Raw genomic sequence first — 16,286 nt, forward strand, 5'->3', positions numbered from 1 at the left:
TGATAAGACTTTTCGATAGATTTCACCATTAATTTGAAAAGGACTTTCTTTTTCCTTTTGCACTCATTCATGCACTCATTCATTCATTCATTCATCAACATACATTAATTGAGCACTTGAAGTGTAATGTCAGGTGTTGTAGGATAGGATGATGAGAAAAACCTTGGCCTATCGCATTATCTCTTGCCTTCCCCACAACCATCTTGCTTCAGCATGTCCTCATCTCCTCATGGCTCAATTTCTTCAAAACCTTCTAGTTGGTTCTCCTGACACCCAAGTCCCACCCTGTTCAAGCTGTATTCTACACTCAGCTGTAGAAAAAGTTGCCTTGATCAAGAGTGCCCTGTTGTCCATATTGACACGACTACCACCACCACCAATAACAATAATGGTAATTAATAGATGCTATTCTTTGATCTGTTGACTTTGTACACTTTACCATCTCATTTAATCCTCATTGTGACCATGAAAGGCAAAAACAACATTTTTATTTCGATCGTATCCACAATTTCTTACTAATGGGGCATATGGGCCTGTTGAGCACTGCATAGCTTCTCAGATGCTTGAACTAGATTGCACACTCAGTCTCCTCTCCTGCTCCACATAAGTCTTAAAAAGGAATGTGATGTGATTGAATGTTGAAACTGAACTATCTTGAGGTCAGGCGGTGTTTAACAGATGCTGAGTATCATTGTGTTTCCCTTCGAGCAATTAAAGTACTCTGCCACCCCCGTGTGAGTCTGCTGTGACTTCTCAAGATGCTTCTGTGCACAATTCGGGAAATTTGGTCCTACGTAGGAACGATCCCTCTTCAACGTTGCCTTTCTATACTGCTCATGTGGCTCAGAACACATTGTGTTTCACATTTGAATTGTGTGCACAGGTCTCATGTCTGCTCCTGGGTTATCTGCTCTGTGAAGCTCAGACCAGCCCTGGCACAGAAGCTGACACACCTTGCATATAGAAAACGTTCAACAGGGGCACCTGGGTGGCTCAGTCGTTAAGCGTCTGCCTTCAGCTCAGGTCATGATCCCAGGGTCCTGGGATTGAGCCCCGCGTCGGGCTCCCTGCTCAGCAGGAAGCCTGCTTCTCCCTCTCCCACTCCCCCTGCTTGTGTTCCCTCTCTTGCTGTCTCTCTCTCTCTCTCTGTCAAATAAATAAATAAAATCTAAAAAAAAAAAAAGAAAAGAAAACGTTCAACAGTAGTCTATCGAATGAGGGGATTAAAAAAATTACCCTACGTCCTTATGTAATTTCTCCCCAGTTATTTGAGATGCTTTTAATCTTACCCCATTGAATTTAAATATATTTTTTGAACAAAGTGTACAGTTGAGAAGTGCTGCTGACTAACTGATAGAGTGCAGAAAAACCAGTGTTTGACTAGGCAAGGGATGACTCTGACGGGGGCATAGCCTTTCTGAATACTTGTAGTTTACCTACTCTTTTTGGAGCAGCATGTTTGCGAGTTACTGTGTTCAAACACATTACATTCTGAGTACAGAAAAAGGAAAATAATGGTGAAGAATACAGTGCAGGTGAGTGTTTCTCGATGCTGTTAATGCTATATGATGACTATGCCATCAATGACGATATTATCAATGACAGAAGAAAGAGGACTGCTGGTAGAAATTATACTTTGAAAGTAAGTATTTAAGAGTAAATCAAATTATGTTCTCCTTTAAGCATCTGTAATATTAGTTCTTATAAAGCTCTCTGAGGAAGTATGGAATGGTTCCCATATATGTGTGTGTGTTTCCTTTCCTTCTCTTTTTTTAAGATTTTATTTTTTTTAAGTAATCTCTACACCCAACATGGGGCTTGAACTCACAACCCCGAGATCAAGAGTCCGTATGCTCCACCAACTCAGCCAGGCAGGGGCCCCAATCTCTCCATTTTTTTTTTTTTTAAGGCTGGGAGATAGACTCCAAACTGCTTTCTGCCCCCAAAAGTAAATATGCTTCTATTCAGTCAATCAGATTTAGGTCCAATATCATTCAAGACAATCAGGAAGTAACTATTTGTGAAATCTTCTTTCACTGAGTTAAAATGCTGACAGTTACTAGCAACACACACACACACACACACACACACACTGAGCCATTTGTCTATTAAAATTAAAGTGGTATAAACTAAATAGGGAGATGAGATGAAGAATACAACTAATTTGGGGGAACGTTGGGCTAGTTCCCAAGATTTTTCTCTCTTTTTGGTGTCTATTTCCCCTGACAGACTGGAATTTCTGTCCCAGCACTAGTGAAAGAGGATCATCGCAGTAAATTAATTCACTTTCAGATGAAACAGACTTCAAAGCACAAAGCCAGCCCTGGGACAGAGGAGCCCTTAATTACCTGCTGTTTCTCTGTCAGCTGAGGTCAGCTCTCCGTTGATTCCATTCTCTTTGGTATCTGAATAGGTGCTCTGTGACCCATGTTCTCCAAAGGCGCCCTCTTCATCCTCCCTGTATGGGAATCCATTGGCGCTTCTGACAAGTCCTTCCCCTGCCCCGCCTTGATCCTTAATCTCAGGTGGATGTGGATGTGCAGATGCCTCTGTTAGTTGAGCTGAGGTCCAGTGAGGCGCCTTTCCTTCATCTTTCCGATCATCTGCCATTCTTCCACGCCCTGTGACCTCTTCTGGGATTGGAATCAGAAAAATGGTAGCCATCAATTTGGGAAAATCTGATATAAGACAGGGAAAACTTATAGCAAATGGTTAGCTATGGCCAAAAAAAAATGCATAATAATCCACTGTTAATATCAAGCAAATAATTGTCGTTAATACTTTGGTTTTTAACAGATCTTTTCTGGCCTATCCCTTTAATATATGACCATCATCAATTTATATATATATATATACATATTTATGTATATGTGTGTATATATATATATATATATATTTTAAACTAGTGTTTGGCATTTAAGGAGATACCTAACTTTCATTGACATATGATATTGACTGTATAGTAGAGTCAGAGAATCCTTCAGGACAGGGGAAACCACAGTATGAGGAAATTGGGTAGCAAAAGGTAAGAAAAGAAATGGCTAAGGGGAAATGATGAATTAGGGAAGGTTACTCCAAGTACTCTTTTAAAAACACAACTCTCTCCGAACCCTAGAAAAGACAATGTCTAACGTAGTAGTCCTTTCTGTTTCAAAGGTGTTCAATTCAAACCAGAGGTGGATATGTTTTCTTGGATACTGTATATTAAAAGATAGTTTTGACTTAAATTTTCAGCAAACTTTCCTAAACCCTATCTACAGAATAAGAGTATATATAGATATACTAAGATTTTATCTTAGTGTAAATCTTACATAAAGAATAAAAAATACAGTATTAGGCTCACATCCTACCTTATAATGTTATTTCACAGCTAAGTCAAATCAGATATGGAGAAATTAAATCACTGATATATATCAGGTAGCTGTAAATTATAGTAAAGTTTGGATAAGTCATGGAGTGGGTGTTCTGCACACGTTAAGTGAGTGATGGATATCGCGTGGCCTTCACTTCCACGCTGATGCCACTAGGTTTGGAGATGTAGTCAAGAAAAGGTGATTCATCACTCAGTTATTTGTTGCCAGCAAGGTAATCTCATGGATGCCCTATTGTCCCCACACTGAGGATGATGACATAGGCAATGACTGTCTCTGACGGAAACGAAGAACACTTTGCTGTTTTCAAAACCAGTAACTCAAGTAAAAAACTCCAAAGAAGCAAACAGAATTGTATTAAAATAAATCTACTTCCTGTTACTAAGCTCTGTTTAGAGACATCACAAATAAATTAAGCCATAAAGAAAGTAAGTTTTCCTACGAGATTCCTAACAAGTATTCGTCTTTTTTTTTTTTAATTACTGAATTTCAGTGCTTTCCTCAGGTTCTCATTCTAGTTTTCTATTCATACCAGGAAGAGCTAGATGAGTTAACTCATTTAAACTAATTTGACTACAATACCAAACCTCCACCCAAATTGCTTTCTATTAGGGTTCTATTTATTGTCCCTAAGAACATATTTAAAAAGGATATAAGAGATTTAGCTTTTAAAACATTGAAGGACTTGTGAATAAACCAAGGAGCCTCCTTATATCACTGACAACGTGTAAAGAACTGGACCCAAGAAGGGTTTCCTCATCCGTAAAGTTAGGACAACAATGCCTAGTTTACTGTTTGTTATAAAGTGTGAGCAGAAAAATATAAAGGGTTCATTCAGCGCAGTCCCAGTCATGCTCAATAAATAGTAGTTACTATCTCTGTTATTGTTATTAGAATGATACTACTAATCACTATATCAGAAATCATTATATATAAAATATTTTAAGTAGTTTTCTGGAATTATTGCTATAGGAACAAGAGCCTGAAAATGTGGTGATTACAATAACAAGAGTTACTTGCAAATCTGTCTCCAGATATTATGTAGGACTGAAAGAATGTTCCAAGGCAGACATGGCAAATGTCTAATGGACTGAAGAAATACCTAGATTCCAATTGTGACCTTCGTATTTGAGACCCTGGCTCAGCATCCTTCTCCTTACATGCCTTGGTTTCTTTATATTTCTTTTCTGAAAATAGCTTAATTAAAATTTCCATATTTTTACGTTGTCCAATCTATTTTGCATGCAGAGTGAATACTTGTAAATAGGAAGTTTCCCCAAAAGAAGTATATTCCTTGTTAATGCCACTTTAAAAAAAAAATCACTGTGTTTTAATTTTAGAACACTTTTAGATTTACCGAAATATTAAGCAGATAGTAGTACAGAGTTCCCATGCACCCCAGGGGTTTTAGAGGGGAGGGGGGGGGGATTGGTTAGCCCAGTGATGGGTATTAAGGAGGGCACGTACTGCATGGAGCACTGGGTGTTATACTGAAACAATGAATCATGGAACACTACATCAAAAACGAATGATGTCTCTTTTTCCGGCTGGAACCATGGAGGGTGCAGAAGAGAAGCAAAAGAAGGTTCCTGCTGTGCCAGAAACCCTTAAGAAGAAGCGAAGGAATTTCGCAGAGTTGAAGATCAAGCGTCTGAGGAAGAAGTTTGCTCAGAAGATGCTTCGAAAGGCAAGAAGGAAGCTTATCTATGAAAAAGCTAAGCATTACCACAAGGAATATAGGCAGATGTACAGAACTGAGATTCGAATGGCAAGGACGGCAAGAAAAGCTGGCAACTTCTACGTACCTGCGGAACCCAAATTGGCATTTGTCATTAGGATCAGAGGTATCAATGGTGTGAGCCCAAAGGTTCGAAAGGTGTTGCAGCTTCTTCGCCTTCGCCAGATCTTCAATGGCACCTTTGTTAAGCTCAACAAGGCTTCAGTTAACATGCTAAGGATTGTGGAACCTTATATAGCATGGGGGTACCCAAACCTGAAGTCGGTGAATGAATTGATCTACAAGCGTGGTTATGGCAAAATCAACAAGAAGCGAATTGCCCTGACAGATAACACATTGATCGCCCGATCTCTTGGTAAATATGGCATCATCTGCATGGAGGATCTGATTCACGAGATCTATACTGTTGGAAAACGTTTCAAAGAAGCAAACAACTTTTTATGGCCCTTCAAATTATCTTCTCCACGAGGGGGAATGAAGAAAAAGACCACCCATTTTGTAGAAGGTGGAGATGCTGGTAACAGGGAAGACCAGATCAATAGGCTTATTAGAAGGATGAACTAAGGTATCTACCATGATTATTTTTGTAATCTGGTCAGTTAATAAATGGCTACACTCAAATGGAAAAAAAAAAAAAAAAATGAATGATGTAATGTATGGTGATTAACATAACAAAATAAAAAAAATGCTGAGATTCTCAGATCTTCATAGTAAATAAAACAATATAAACACCCAAACTCCCAGTCCCCTCCTCCCCCCCCCCCCACCAGGGCTCTCTGGAAAAGATTTGTCAGTGACAAAAAAACCTCACCTTGGACCTAAACAAAAGCAATGCCTGACTGGGGAAGAGTATCACTTGGTAATCATCCACTTAAAATGTTAAGATGCTTTGTTTTCAAGATACCAGGCATTTAAAAAGTAAACTCCTTAATGGTCAATGCTTTACAGTTTTGGATTCTTTCTTCTCAATTAATCAATAAAAGCTCATTTTGGAAAAATGAAGAGCTGGCTGGCCACGCTGCTTTAATTAATATCAGAGGCACCAATACAGTGCATTAATTAAATAAAATGCATCACCTGACTTCCTGATAAGACTATTCAAATAATACACTTTAAAATACTTGCACATTAATCAGATATCACTTTCTAATTTGTTGGGTATTAGAAATGTACATAGGCTGACCGTGTATGAAGTGAAAAACATTTGAGGAGATCTTAAGCTATAATCAACACTGCTCAAAACTACTTTGACAGAAAATACGATTTGGAAAGATTTTCATCTGCTCTACTGAATAGCTGTTGGACTCAAAGGAGACACTCTTTGGCCACACTCACTTATAATCACAACATGGTACCATTAAAATACCACCCACTCATGGTAAATTTCACTTAAATTCCTAATCAATGTTTCGGGGTCATAGATTATCTCCATTCTTCACAATGTTATTACAATATAGTTACAAGTGATCACAGCGTCCTTTAATTTCTTCTTCCTGATGTACAATATTACCTTTATCTGAATCTCCCTGAAAACTGTGAATGTAATATTAAAGAAGATAAGAAAGCTGAGCTAAACTCCAATCCCCTTCAAATCTATAAAAGGAAACTTGTGAGGTACAAGGAATTGGAACATTCCATTCCTACTGTGTAATGTTGGGAAACTTTCCATATCATAAAAGATCATATCATATCATAAAAGATCACAGATCCTAACTGCTTCTAACAGCTGAACAGCTGGGTGGAGGGGGGGGATCTACCACGCAATCATCTTGATTATTAAACTGAAAAGCTACCTGAATTCTTCCTTCTACCTACCTTCCAAAAGTTTAGTTTGATAATGTGGGCAAGGAAATTATTAAGTTGAAAAGAAATGTACTAAGTCCAAGACACTGATTTCCAATTTATAAAAATTTGCAATGGGAATCTTACCTAGAAGTGCTAAACATAAATGCCAGTATTAACGGGGATACAGCTACCTGTAATATGGATTTTTAAAAAAGAGATCCGAGAGGTTCAAATTTCACGTTATATCAGAATAAGCTCTCTGACTTGACTTGATCATGTCATTGCTATTATATTGCATATTGCAGGGCCCCAGTATTTGTCTCAATTAAGATACACAGTTGGAAAGAAAACTGAGAGAATATCTTGTGCCACCAGAAATGTCAGTCATGGACTTGAGTGGTAAGCTTCAATCTTTGCTACCCTTTTATTTTTTAAGATTTTATTTATTCATTTTATTTTAGAGAGAGAGTGTGGGCAGGGGGAGGAGCAGAGGGGGAGGGAGAGATAATCTCAAGCAGACTGCACCGAGTGAGGAATGCACTCGGGACTTGATCCCAGGACCCAGAGATCACCACCCTAGCTGAAACCAAGAGTTTAACTGACTGAGCCACCCAGACATCCTCTACCCTTTTTTATTTAACCATTTCCTCTTGATATTTGAAAGTTCTCTAAGAACAGACTTATTTCTTCTTTCATCAAAATTCCAGTTTTTAAAATTCCAGTTCTTAAAATCCTAGCTTTTTCCCTCAATAAACCTTAGGTCTGTTCTCTCAAGCTAATGCTCCTTGGCAAAAGCATGCATGCTTTCATCCCAGCTGTTGAACCACTGATCATGGCTACACTCCATTTCTTTGATGACTAGTTATAAAAAAAAATGTAAGATTCATTAGTATTTGGCAAGCTGTCATTAACTTTTGATTCTAAGGATATGAGCCAAATGATATGACTCAGCATTGATTAGATTTCTAATCTTTTGAAGATTCAAAGTATATCACCTTATATTAAAACCAGAATGAAAACAGTCTTTCTACAAATTAAATTCCCAGTTGAAATGGTATATAGATTAATTCCTTGTCTATTTATTTATGTAAAATTATTCAATTTTGTTCTGAGGTAGATGGGATGCATAGATGTTTAATGCTGCTGAGTAAAATAACTACTTTTCCTCATATTGAGTAGAAGGTTTTAGTACCATGAATCAGGAGCCTTATAAGTAGTGAAATCTCTTGGATAATTATAGTTACGAAATCCCAAGAAAGAGAAGAGATATACAAGTAAAAGAGTGGAAGGAACAACAACAAAAACAACAAGGAACAGAAAAAAATTAAGTAACTAACTTCACATAAAACATGTCTATATGGCAAAACAGTTCATGGTTTGGGATAGATATATTCCAATTTTTAATTACTTAAATAGAAATTTATATCTAATATGATAATTAACATAGGCTCTTGGAGATACATTTTGTAGCTTACGGATGGGTGTATCAGTCAGCACCACTATTATTTATCAGAATTCTAGAATACTGATTGCAATATCAATAATTAGATTTCTCCTATATTGAGATTCTATTGTATTTAAATGTATCTGCTTTTCAAACTGTCCAGGCCTAAGACTGTAATGCTCTGTTTCAAAACTCTGGGAATTTACTTGAGTATCTATCCAGATACTTACATGAATTCATATATATCTATATAGCTATTTTTTTCTGTGAGAAAAAATTTGGACTTTCTCACAGGCAAACCAAAAGTATGCCTCTAATTCTGTAAAACCACTCTTGAAAACACGACCTTTTGTGATATGATTGTCCCTTGCACAAGGATATATACAATAAATTAATTTATATTGGAATTTAGAAATAGGATATGTATTTTGCCAATTTTTGATATTTCTTAGAAAATCAAGTAATGTATCACTTCCCACATCTTCCTTTAATTACTAGGAACTTTAATGCTTAGCTGCAGCATTTACCTCATTCTAAGACTTTGGTACTATGTTCTGTTTCTTATTTTATATATAATTTAATTGTGAAATTTATCAAATCTTTTCTGAAGTCAGGCAGAATATATAATAAATAATAACTGTCCCTATTGCCTTCTAACAATTTACTTTAAGGTATCACTCTTTTAAGAAAATTATATATTATTATTTAGCACACAGTAGCTCTCATGTTATCCCTCATGTATGTAAAGTGAATAAAATACAAAATAGACTTAAATTTTCTCCACACAAAACATGTATAAGACCTTACTTAATATTCTAGATCTTTCCGATAGCTAATAGGTTAACAAACTCTCATGGCAAATATGATTTCTTGGGAAATCTAACATTACTTAGTATTTTTTTTAATAGTATTTCTCTCACTCTCTCTTTTTTTAAAAGATTTTATTTATTTGAGAGAGAGCGCACACAAGTGGACGGAGGGGTGGAGGGGCAGAGGGAGAGGGAGAAACAGACTCCCCACCGATCAGGGAGCCTGATGCGGGGCCTGATCCCAGGACCCTGACATCATGACCTGAGTCAAAGGCAGACGCTTAACCAACTGAGCCACCCAGGCAACCCATAAAAATAGTATTTCTCTTTTATCTATCTTCCCTAGAATACTCTTTTAATTACCATTCAAGCAAATGTTCCTAATAAGTGAATTGTAACTTTAAAATGACAAGTGACTTATTATTGAGGTGGCCAAAAACCACACTTTTGTTGGTTCTCCCTAATGGTTTAATATGTGCACATTAAGTACTGGTTTAAAAAGAAGCGTTTTCATCTGGACTTCCATCTATCATTGGACTACCAGAATATTGGACTACTGAAATATTGCACATGCAAAAAAATAGTTTGATTAAACTCTGATAGTTCCTATACTTTCTGTTCTTTAGAGCAAGAAGCACATAGATATATTTATTATAAATGCACATTAAAACTTAATGCATTTAAAGGCTGGTTTAAAAAGAGAAGTATTTTCATCAGGACCTCTATCATTGGAATACTGGAATATTGTACTACCGGAATACTGAACATGCAAAAAAATAGTCTGATTCAACTCTGATAGTTCCTATACTTTCTGTTTTTAGAGCAAGAAGCACATAGATATATTTATTTAAGCATATCAAACAAAAGTTCCTGAGTGCATATGCCCTGAGGGCTTGCAGATAGAAGAAAATAAGGTATAACTGTACATTTCTCCACAATTTTAAAAAGTAGGCAGAAATACCTAGAAGAAAATGTCCCCCCTGACAGTTCTATTGTCTTCCTGAGCTATGGATGAATTTCTTTTCTCAGGGCTAAAGATGCAAAGCAGAGACACATTGTACTAAAAAAAGAAACCATTTTCTGATTTTCTACCTACTTAGTTGGAGGTTTTCATATTTCTCTTTCAAAGTCTGAAAAGGGTCATGCATAAGTAAGATGCACACAACTAACACATGATAGTAATATATAAACTAGCCAAAATGTCACTTAGTCTTCAGATGGGTTTCAAATATTTGCTGAATGTTGAATGAATTAATCATCAATCCCCTACCTCAAGATAAACACATGGAAAAACGTTCTGACAGCTATGGATGTTTGGCCAACACTAGCTCACTGGGTGAGAAGAGAATGGTTTTGAATCTAATTTTCAGGCATGGTACCTTTGGACTCAAATTCTAACTCCAGGTGTTCCTGGTGGTCTAATGGTTAGGATTTGACCTCTCAAGTTCTAACTCCATTGAAGGATGTATAAAAAATAATATCAAGAGCAACGGATAACTAGACCTGAGTAAGACCTAGTATACATAACAGAGACCATGAGACATGTAGGTTTAGAAATATCTTTAAGATAAACTATTTTATCCCATTTCAGAAAAGGTACTTAAATCACGAAACTGACGCAGTCTTTGGCAATCATCCGTTCCAATGTACCTTGAAGTGTTTTCAGCCAATTACCTCTGATATTGATCTAATAAATCAGAATTTCTGGAAATGGGGGTTAGAAATTGGTTTTACAAGTTCAACAGGTGATTCTGATATGTTAAAGTTTGGAGACTCATGCTTTCAGGAAAGCCTGCTGCACAGGATTTCAGAAAAGAACAGGGAGTGATAGAAATACACACACAAAACAACCTATAGAATGACTGGAGTAAAAGGTTAAGACAATAATCTTGATAGGTCACATGGTCATTCTCACAAACAGAGGCTGAAGCTTTCACTTCCTCAGTCTAGTACATTTATGAGGAGGCAATCGGGTCCAATCACAGGACTGACTGCTTTTAGTCAGCTTCCTGGGAATACACCAGTTTTCTGTTGTGTCTAATCTTCCTAACTTGAGGGAGGCAAAAATATCTCAGAAGAATAGTTAAAATTACCCATTGTTTGTGGTAAAATCTACTTTGTATTTTGAAAGCAGTAACTTGTCCTCAGTCAGTCTATCCACATCTTCAAATTGTCTTTAGAATATTTATTTTAGATACTCCTTGGCATTCAATAATGGTTTAGGACAAAAGCACATTTGCTTAAAATATTTTGAATCCAGTTATAATTTTCTTTGTCCACCAGACCATTTTAGAAATGGATGTAGGGTAATAAACATGTTGTGAATATGTGATATTCTGAACTAGCGAAGTTCTCAAGGAAGTAATTGAATGTTTTAATATCTAGATAATTTAGATACATGCTGAAAATGGCATTTAGTAGAGTAGAACTTTTTCTCTCAGGATTCCCATATAACCACAAACCTCACTGTTTTTCTTTGGATTACGATATTAAAAAGATCACAGAGCTCAGAAATAGTCACTGATTATAGTTATTACTAGGCAACACTAAATACTCTCAAAAATTGGCAAAAGAGGAAACAATGAAAACTTGGAAAATCTAAAGGAAAAATACACTCCGTGCCAGATAGGCATGTCTCCATTTTTATAATGCTCTTGGCACAGACGGTTCTAGAATGTTTTCTATGATATGTTCTGCCCTGTCATCATGTAATGTACCAATTCAATAAAAACACTGGCATTGTAATTTTGTACTGCTACATATCCAAGAATGAACAAAAGAGTAAAACAACCAGTTATATAATACAATTAATGAATACTGTTTCCCTTTTCCGCGTAGGCTCAATTATGCTTTATATTATTACTACCAGTACAGCAAAACAGAAACTTTTGTTTTCGCCCCTAACAGTATTAGAAATTTATGTAGAATCCACATCTTTGCTTACAAATGCTGAGTTCAAAGCTTAAATAGTTGTTGATGAACTGACTTTAACCTTCTATCCCTTCTCTTTGTCTTTCATGCAAAACTGAGGAAAAAGTTCTTGCTGACATGAGAAAGTTATAAGTTGAGAATCCAGATATTTGTTTCGTGTCTTCTCTGTTCTTTTCAGGCTGACTATAAAATACCTCTAAGGATGATTCATTCTTCATTACACACCATGACTAATAAATAATTTGTATGAAGAGAGGTGATGATTGCATAATTATTTCTCGTGACATTGAACACAGAGTACAAAACCCAGTGTTGTTATTGGTGGAATTGTATAAAAGATAGAAATAAAGCACAATCCCAGGCAAGTCGGAAGTGCTCAATAAACTCTACCTATTATTTGTTATTTATGCCTTTTATTTGAACATTTTTAGCAGTAGGATCCAGCGTGTGGTTTGTTCCGTATTGAAAACTGAGGCCAGAGAGAGTAAATTATTTGACCAAGTTAGACACTGTTAGGGAAATCTGGAATGAGAAGCCAAATCCACTAATATCCATATCATCGGTTGCTCTGAACTAGCAAAGTTCTCAAGGAAGAACCAAGTAGTGAGACTAGTGGGATGGGTTGCAACTAGAAAGACCAAACCAGAAAATACTAATTTCATAAGCCTGTTCCGTTGATAACAATCTACCATACTGAACTGGGTAAGACACTTTATGTGACCATGGTGTACAACCTCTATTTCATACTCTACATTATTTCTGATCCCTTGTTCACAGTGTATAAGAAGGCTAAAACACATCAGAAATAAATACTACTTAAAATGCTCTAAAGCTTTAGCCTTTACTGATGATATTTAGCCAAGGATCAGCACTTAGGTACAGAGATATGGTAAAATAAATAATAGATTTCCAACCAGAAAATTAGGGTTGGAATCCTGGCTCCCCCACTTACTAGGTTTGTAAACATAGGCATGGCACTAAACCCAAGTGTCAGTTTCACAAGCATGAAATAAACTACAAAGCACTGAACAAATACATTTTGATCCTTATATCAATATTTTTCTTTTCTATACAAGGAGAAATTCAATCATAATAATTGCACTGAAGATTTCTTTAAATAAGCATGAATTAAAGCATCAGGGAAATTGTAATTTGGATTTTAGACAATGATTTTGTCTTAAATTTTTTCCAGTTTGAAATCTGATTTTAGATATGTCAGACAAATCTCTTTTGGGTACCAATTCCATGTGTCTATGGAGTTACAGACATTCCCAAGGAAAAATTAGATCTAAGTATTTACTTGCACTACCATGTATGTAGTAAAGATCCTTTAGTTCCGGACACCTAAGATCCACATATTAGGAAGGCACTGGCTGGGTCTTCAAGTGGCTATGAGCTAAAAACAATGACCAGTACTTGAGGAAAAGATGCTTGAGAGATTTCTTTATAGGAGTGGGAACAGAGCCATGACTTAGGAAAACTTGAAGGCTGTGTTATATATCACAAAATAAATTATTAGAATTGAAAACAAAAACCAACCAAACAAAAGCCACAATGCTGGAGAAGAAAATGGTCATCATGAAAAGAAAATAAATGGAGGATGGAGAATTGGAAGTGAAGGAGGTATAGAAAGATATAAGCAAAAAATAATGACTTTATGGTTTTCCATAAAAGGAATCTGCTTTTAGCTATTTAAGACAGAAGGAAGGATGAAGACCTGGTGAATTATAAACAAGATATCATTTATTCTGCTTCCTAATACTTTATCTGATCTACTCAGTTCCTTTATCTTTGATGAACAATTCTCCTTCCACAATGCAAGCCATGTGATGCTGCCTCTAACCTGTTTAGATTAAAATCTTATTCCGGATACTGTAGGTATATGGACTTGCCATATAATGTCATAGAATTTATCTGTATTTCTTTGAACCTAATGCACTCCTTGACAGTGATGTCTTTAAGCAAAAGCCAAAAGTCCACCCTATTATGACTATTATAGAATCAATTGTGGTTTTACTTATTTCGCTCAGCATAATACCCTCCAGTTCCATCCACGTCGTTGCAAATGGCAAGATCTCATTCCTTTTGATGGCTGCATAATATTCCATTGTATATATATACCACTTCTTCTTTATCCATTCATCTGTTGATGGACATCTTGGCTCTTTCCACAGTTTGGCTATTGTGGACATTGCTGCTATAAACATCGGGGTGCACGTAGCCTTTTGGGTCCCTACTTTTGTATCTTTGGGGTAAATACCCAGTAGTGCAATTGCTGGATCATATGGTAGCTCTATTTTCAACTTTTTGAGGAACCTCCATACTGTTTTCCAGAGTGGCTGCACCAGCTTGCATTCCCACCAACAGTGTAGGAGGGTTCCCCTTTCTCCGCATCCCCGCCAACATCTGTCATTTCCTGACTTGTTAATTTTAGCCATTCTGACTGGTGTGAGGTGGTATCTCATTAAGGTTTTGATTTGGATTTCCCTGATGCCGAGCGATATTGAACACTTTTTCATGTGTCTGCTGGCCATTTGGATGTCTTCTTTGGAAAAATGTCTGTTCATGTCTTCTGCCCATTTCTTGATTGGATTCTTTGTTCTTTTGGTGTTGAGTTTGATGAGTTCTTTATAGATTTTGGTATCATATGACCTCACTGATATGAGGAATTCTTAATCTCAGGAAACAAACTGAGGGTTGCTGGAGTGGGGGGTGGGGTGGGAGGGATGGGGTGACTGGGTGATGGACACTGGGGAGGTTATGTGTTCTGGTAAGCGCTGTGAATTGTGCAAGACTGTTGAATCTCAGATCTGTACCTCTGAAACAAATAATGCAATATATGTTAAGAAAGAAAAAAAGAAGAAGAAGAATGTAGCAGGAGGGGAAGAATGAAGGGGGGGAAATCGGAGGGGGAGAAGAACCATGAGAGACAATGGACTCTGAAAAACAAACTGAGGGTTCTAGAGGGGAGGGGGTTGGGAGGATGGGTTAGCCTGGTGATGGGTATTGAGGAGGGCACGTTCTGTATGGAGCACTGGGTGTTATGCACAAACAATGAATCATGGAACACTATATCTAAAACTAATGATGTAATGCATGGGGATTAACATAACAATAAAAAATTTAAATAAAAACAAAACAAAACAAAAAAAAGAATCAATTGTGGTTTTGACTGATGGAACAGTAGTTTTTATGACTACTAAAATGCTTTTCAATTCTAAGATTACAAATCTTAATTCATTAAACAAGTAACTGAAAGCTGTCTCTAAAACATTAATGGAAAGGCTCTATGTAACAGGCAATAAGGAATGGATGCATTGAAGATATAAGAAAAATATACAGCCCTTTTGCTAAAGGATCTCACAGACAAACCAACAACAAAAATACAGCATGGTACATGCCAATAAGACAGGAAGCTGTATCCTGGAAAGTCAAGATGTTGTCCAGACAAGCATCTCCCTTTGTCCCTGCCCCAGCTTCCAGGTATTCAGAGAGAGCTGCACTCTTCCCATCCCCCCAGCAGGGACCACTGGATGACAGGGTTTCTTGGACAAATTCCCTTTTTCTGGCTCCACGGTATGTGGTAGGGACTTTGGGGCAGGTTCTGGGGGGTGGAAAACCTCTTTCTTGTGGCTTTTGCCCCACTTTTATCAAACAGTGTTTCTAACCTGGAAGGGAACATAACTGTCCCATTTCATAAAAGGGAAAACTGAGGCACCAAGGAGCAGGCCTTTGGACATGGTTCTTGCAGCTTCCATCTGAGCCACCTCAGGGTCCCAGAGCTCCTACCATCCTCTTGTCACTCTCTGGCCTAAGACAGGGTCAGAATGTGTGAACCTCCCTCAGTAAAATGTTTCACAAAGACCAAAAAAAAAAAAAAAAAAAAAGATAGGACGTTGTAGAGGGACATGAACAGCCCCTTCTAGGAGGAAGTAACACGTGAGCTGAGTTTGAAGGACAGGTAGGTGCTGGCCAAAGAAAAGAGGGGAATCTGTATAGGAAGAATGAGCATGGAGGATCACATCTCATTTTTTAAGACTCAGCCTAGGCATCACCTTGGCATCCTGAAACTCCAGTTTCCACTTTGTGTTGAATGCTCCTCCCTATTTTGTCTTCTTCAGGAGGCTGTGGGCTCCTGGAGAGAGGACTCTGCACCTCCAGCACCTGGTACAGTGTGGGGCACAAAGTAGGCTCAACAACAAATGTTT

At 37.2% G+C, this 16,286-nt stretch overlaps 2 protein-coding genes across 21 annotated transcripts in view; one reads left to right on the plus strand and one right to left on the minus strand.

Moving 5' to 3' along the window:
• The window catches only part of MAP2 (microtubule associated protein 2), a 280,028-nt gene that overhangs the window by 76,742 nt on the left and 187,000 nt on the right, over positions 1–16,286 (minus strand). For 19 of the 20 annotated variants that reach the window (XM_032403335.1, XM_032403344.1, XM_032403425.1 and 16 more), the window contains one exon: positions 2,349–2,633. In XM_032403335.1, the coding sequence (XP_032259226.1) occupies positions 2,349–2,610 (262 nt within the window). In that variant the 5' untranslated portion in view covers positions 2,611–2,633. The remainder of the gene's footprint in view (positions 1–2,348; positions 2,634–16,286) is intronic. The other variant, XM_032403354.1, reaches the window with a different exon arrangement.
• Positions 4,888–5,750, plus strand: LOC116631889 (60S ribosomal protein L7-like). The gene has a single exon (XM_032403444.1). It carries the CDS (start codon positions 4,900–4,902, stop codon positions 5,671–5,673), a length of 774 nt encoding a protein of 257 aa, XP_032259335.1. The 5' UTR covers positions 4,888–4,899; the 3' UTR covers positions 5,674–5,750.

Source organism: Phoca vitulina, unplaced genomic scaffold (assembly GCF_004348235.1).
Source record: "Phoca vitulina isolate PV1807 unplaced genomic scaffold, GSC_HSeal_1.0 scaffold1, whole genome shotgun sequence".
Taxonomy (NCBI): Eukaryota; Metazoa; Chordata; class Mammalia; order Carnivora; family Phocidae; genus Phoca; species Phoca vitulina.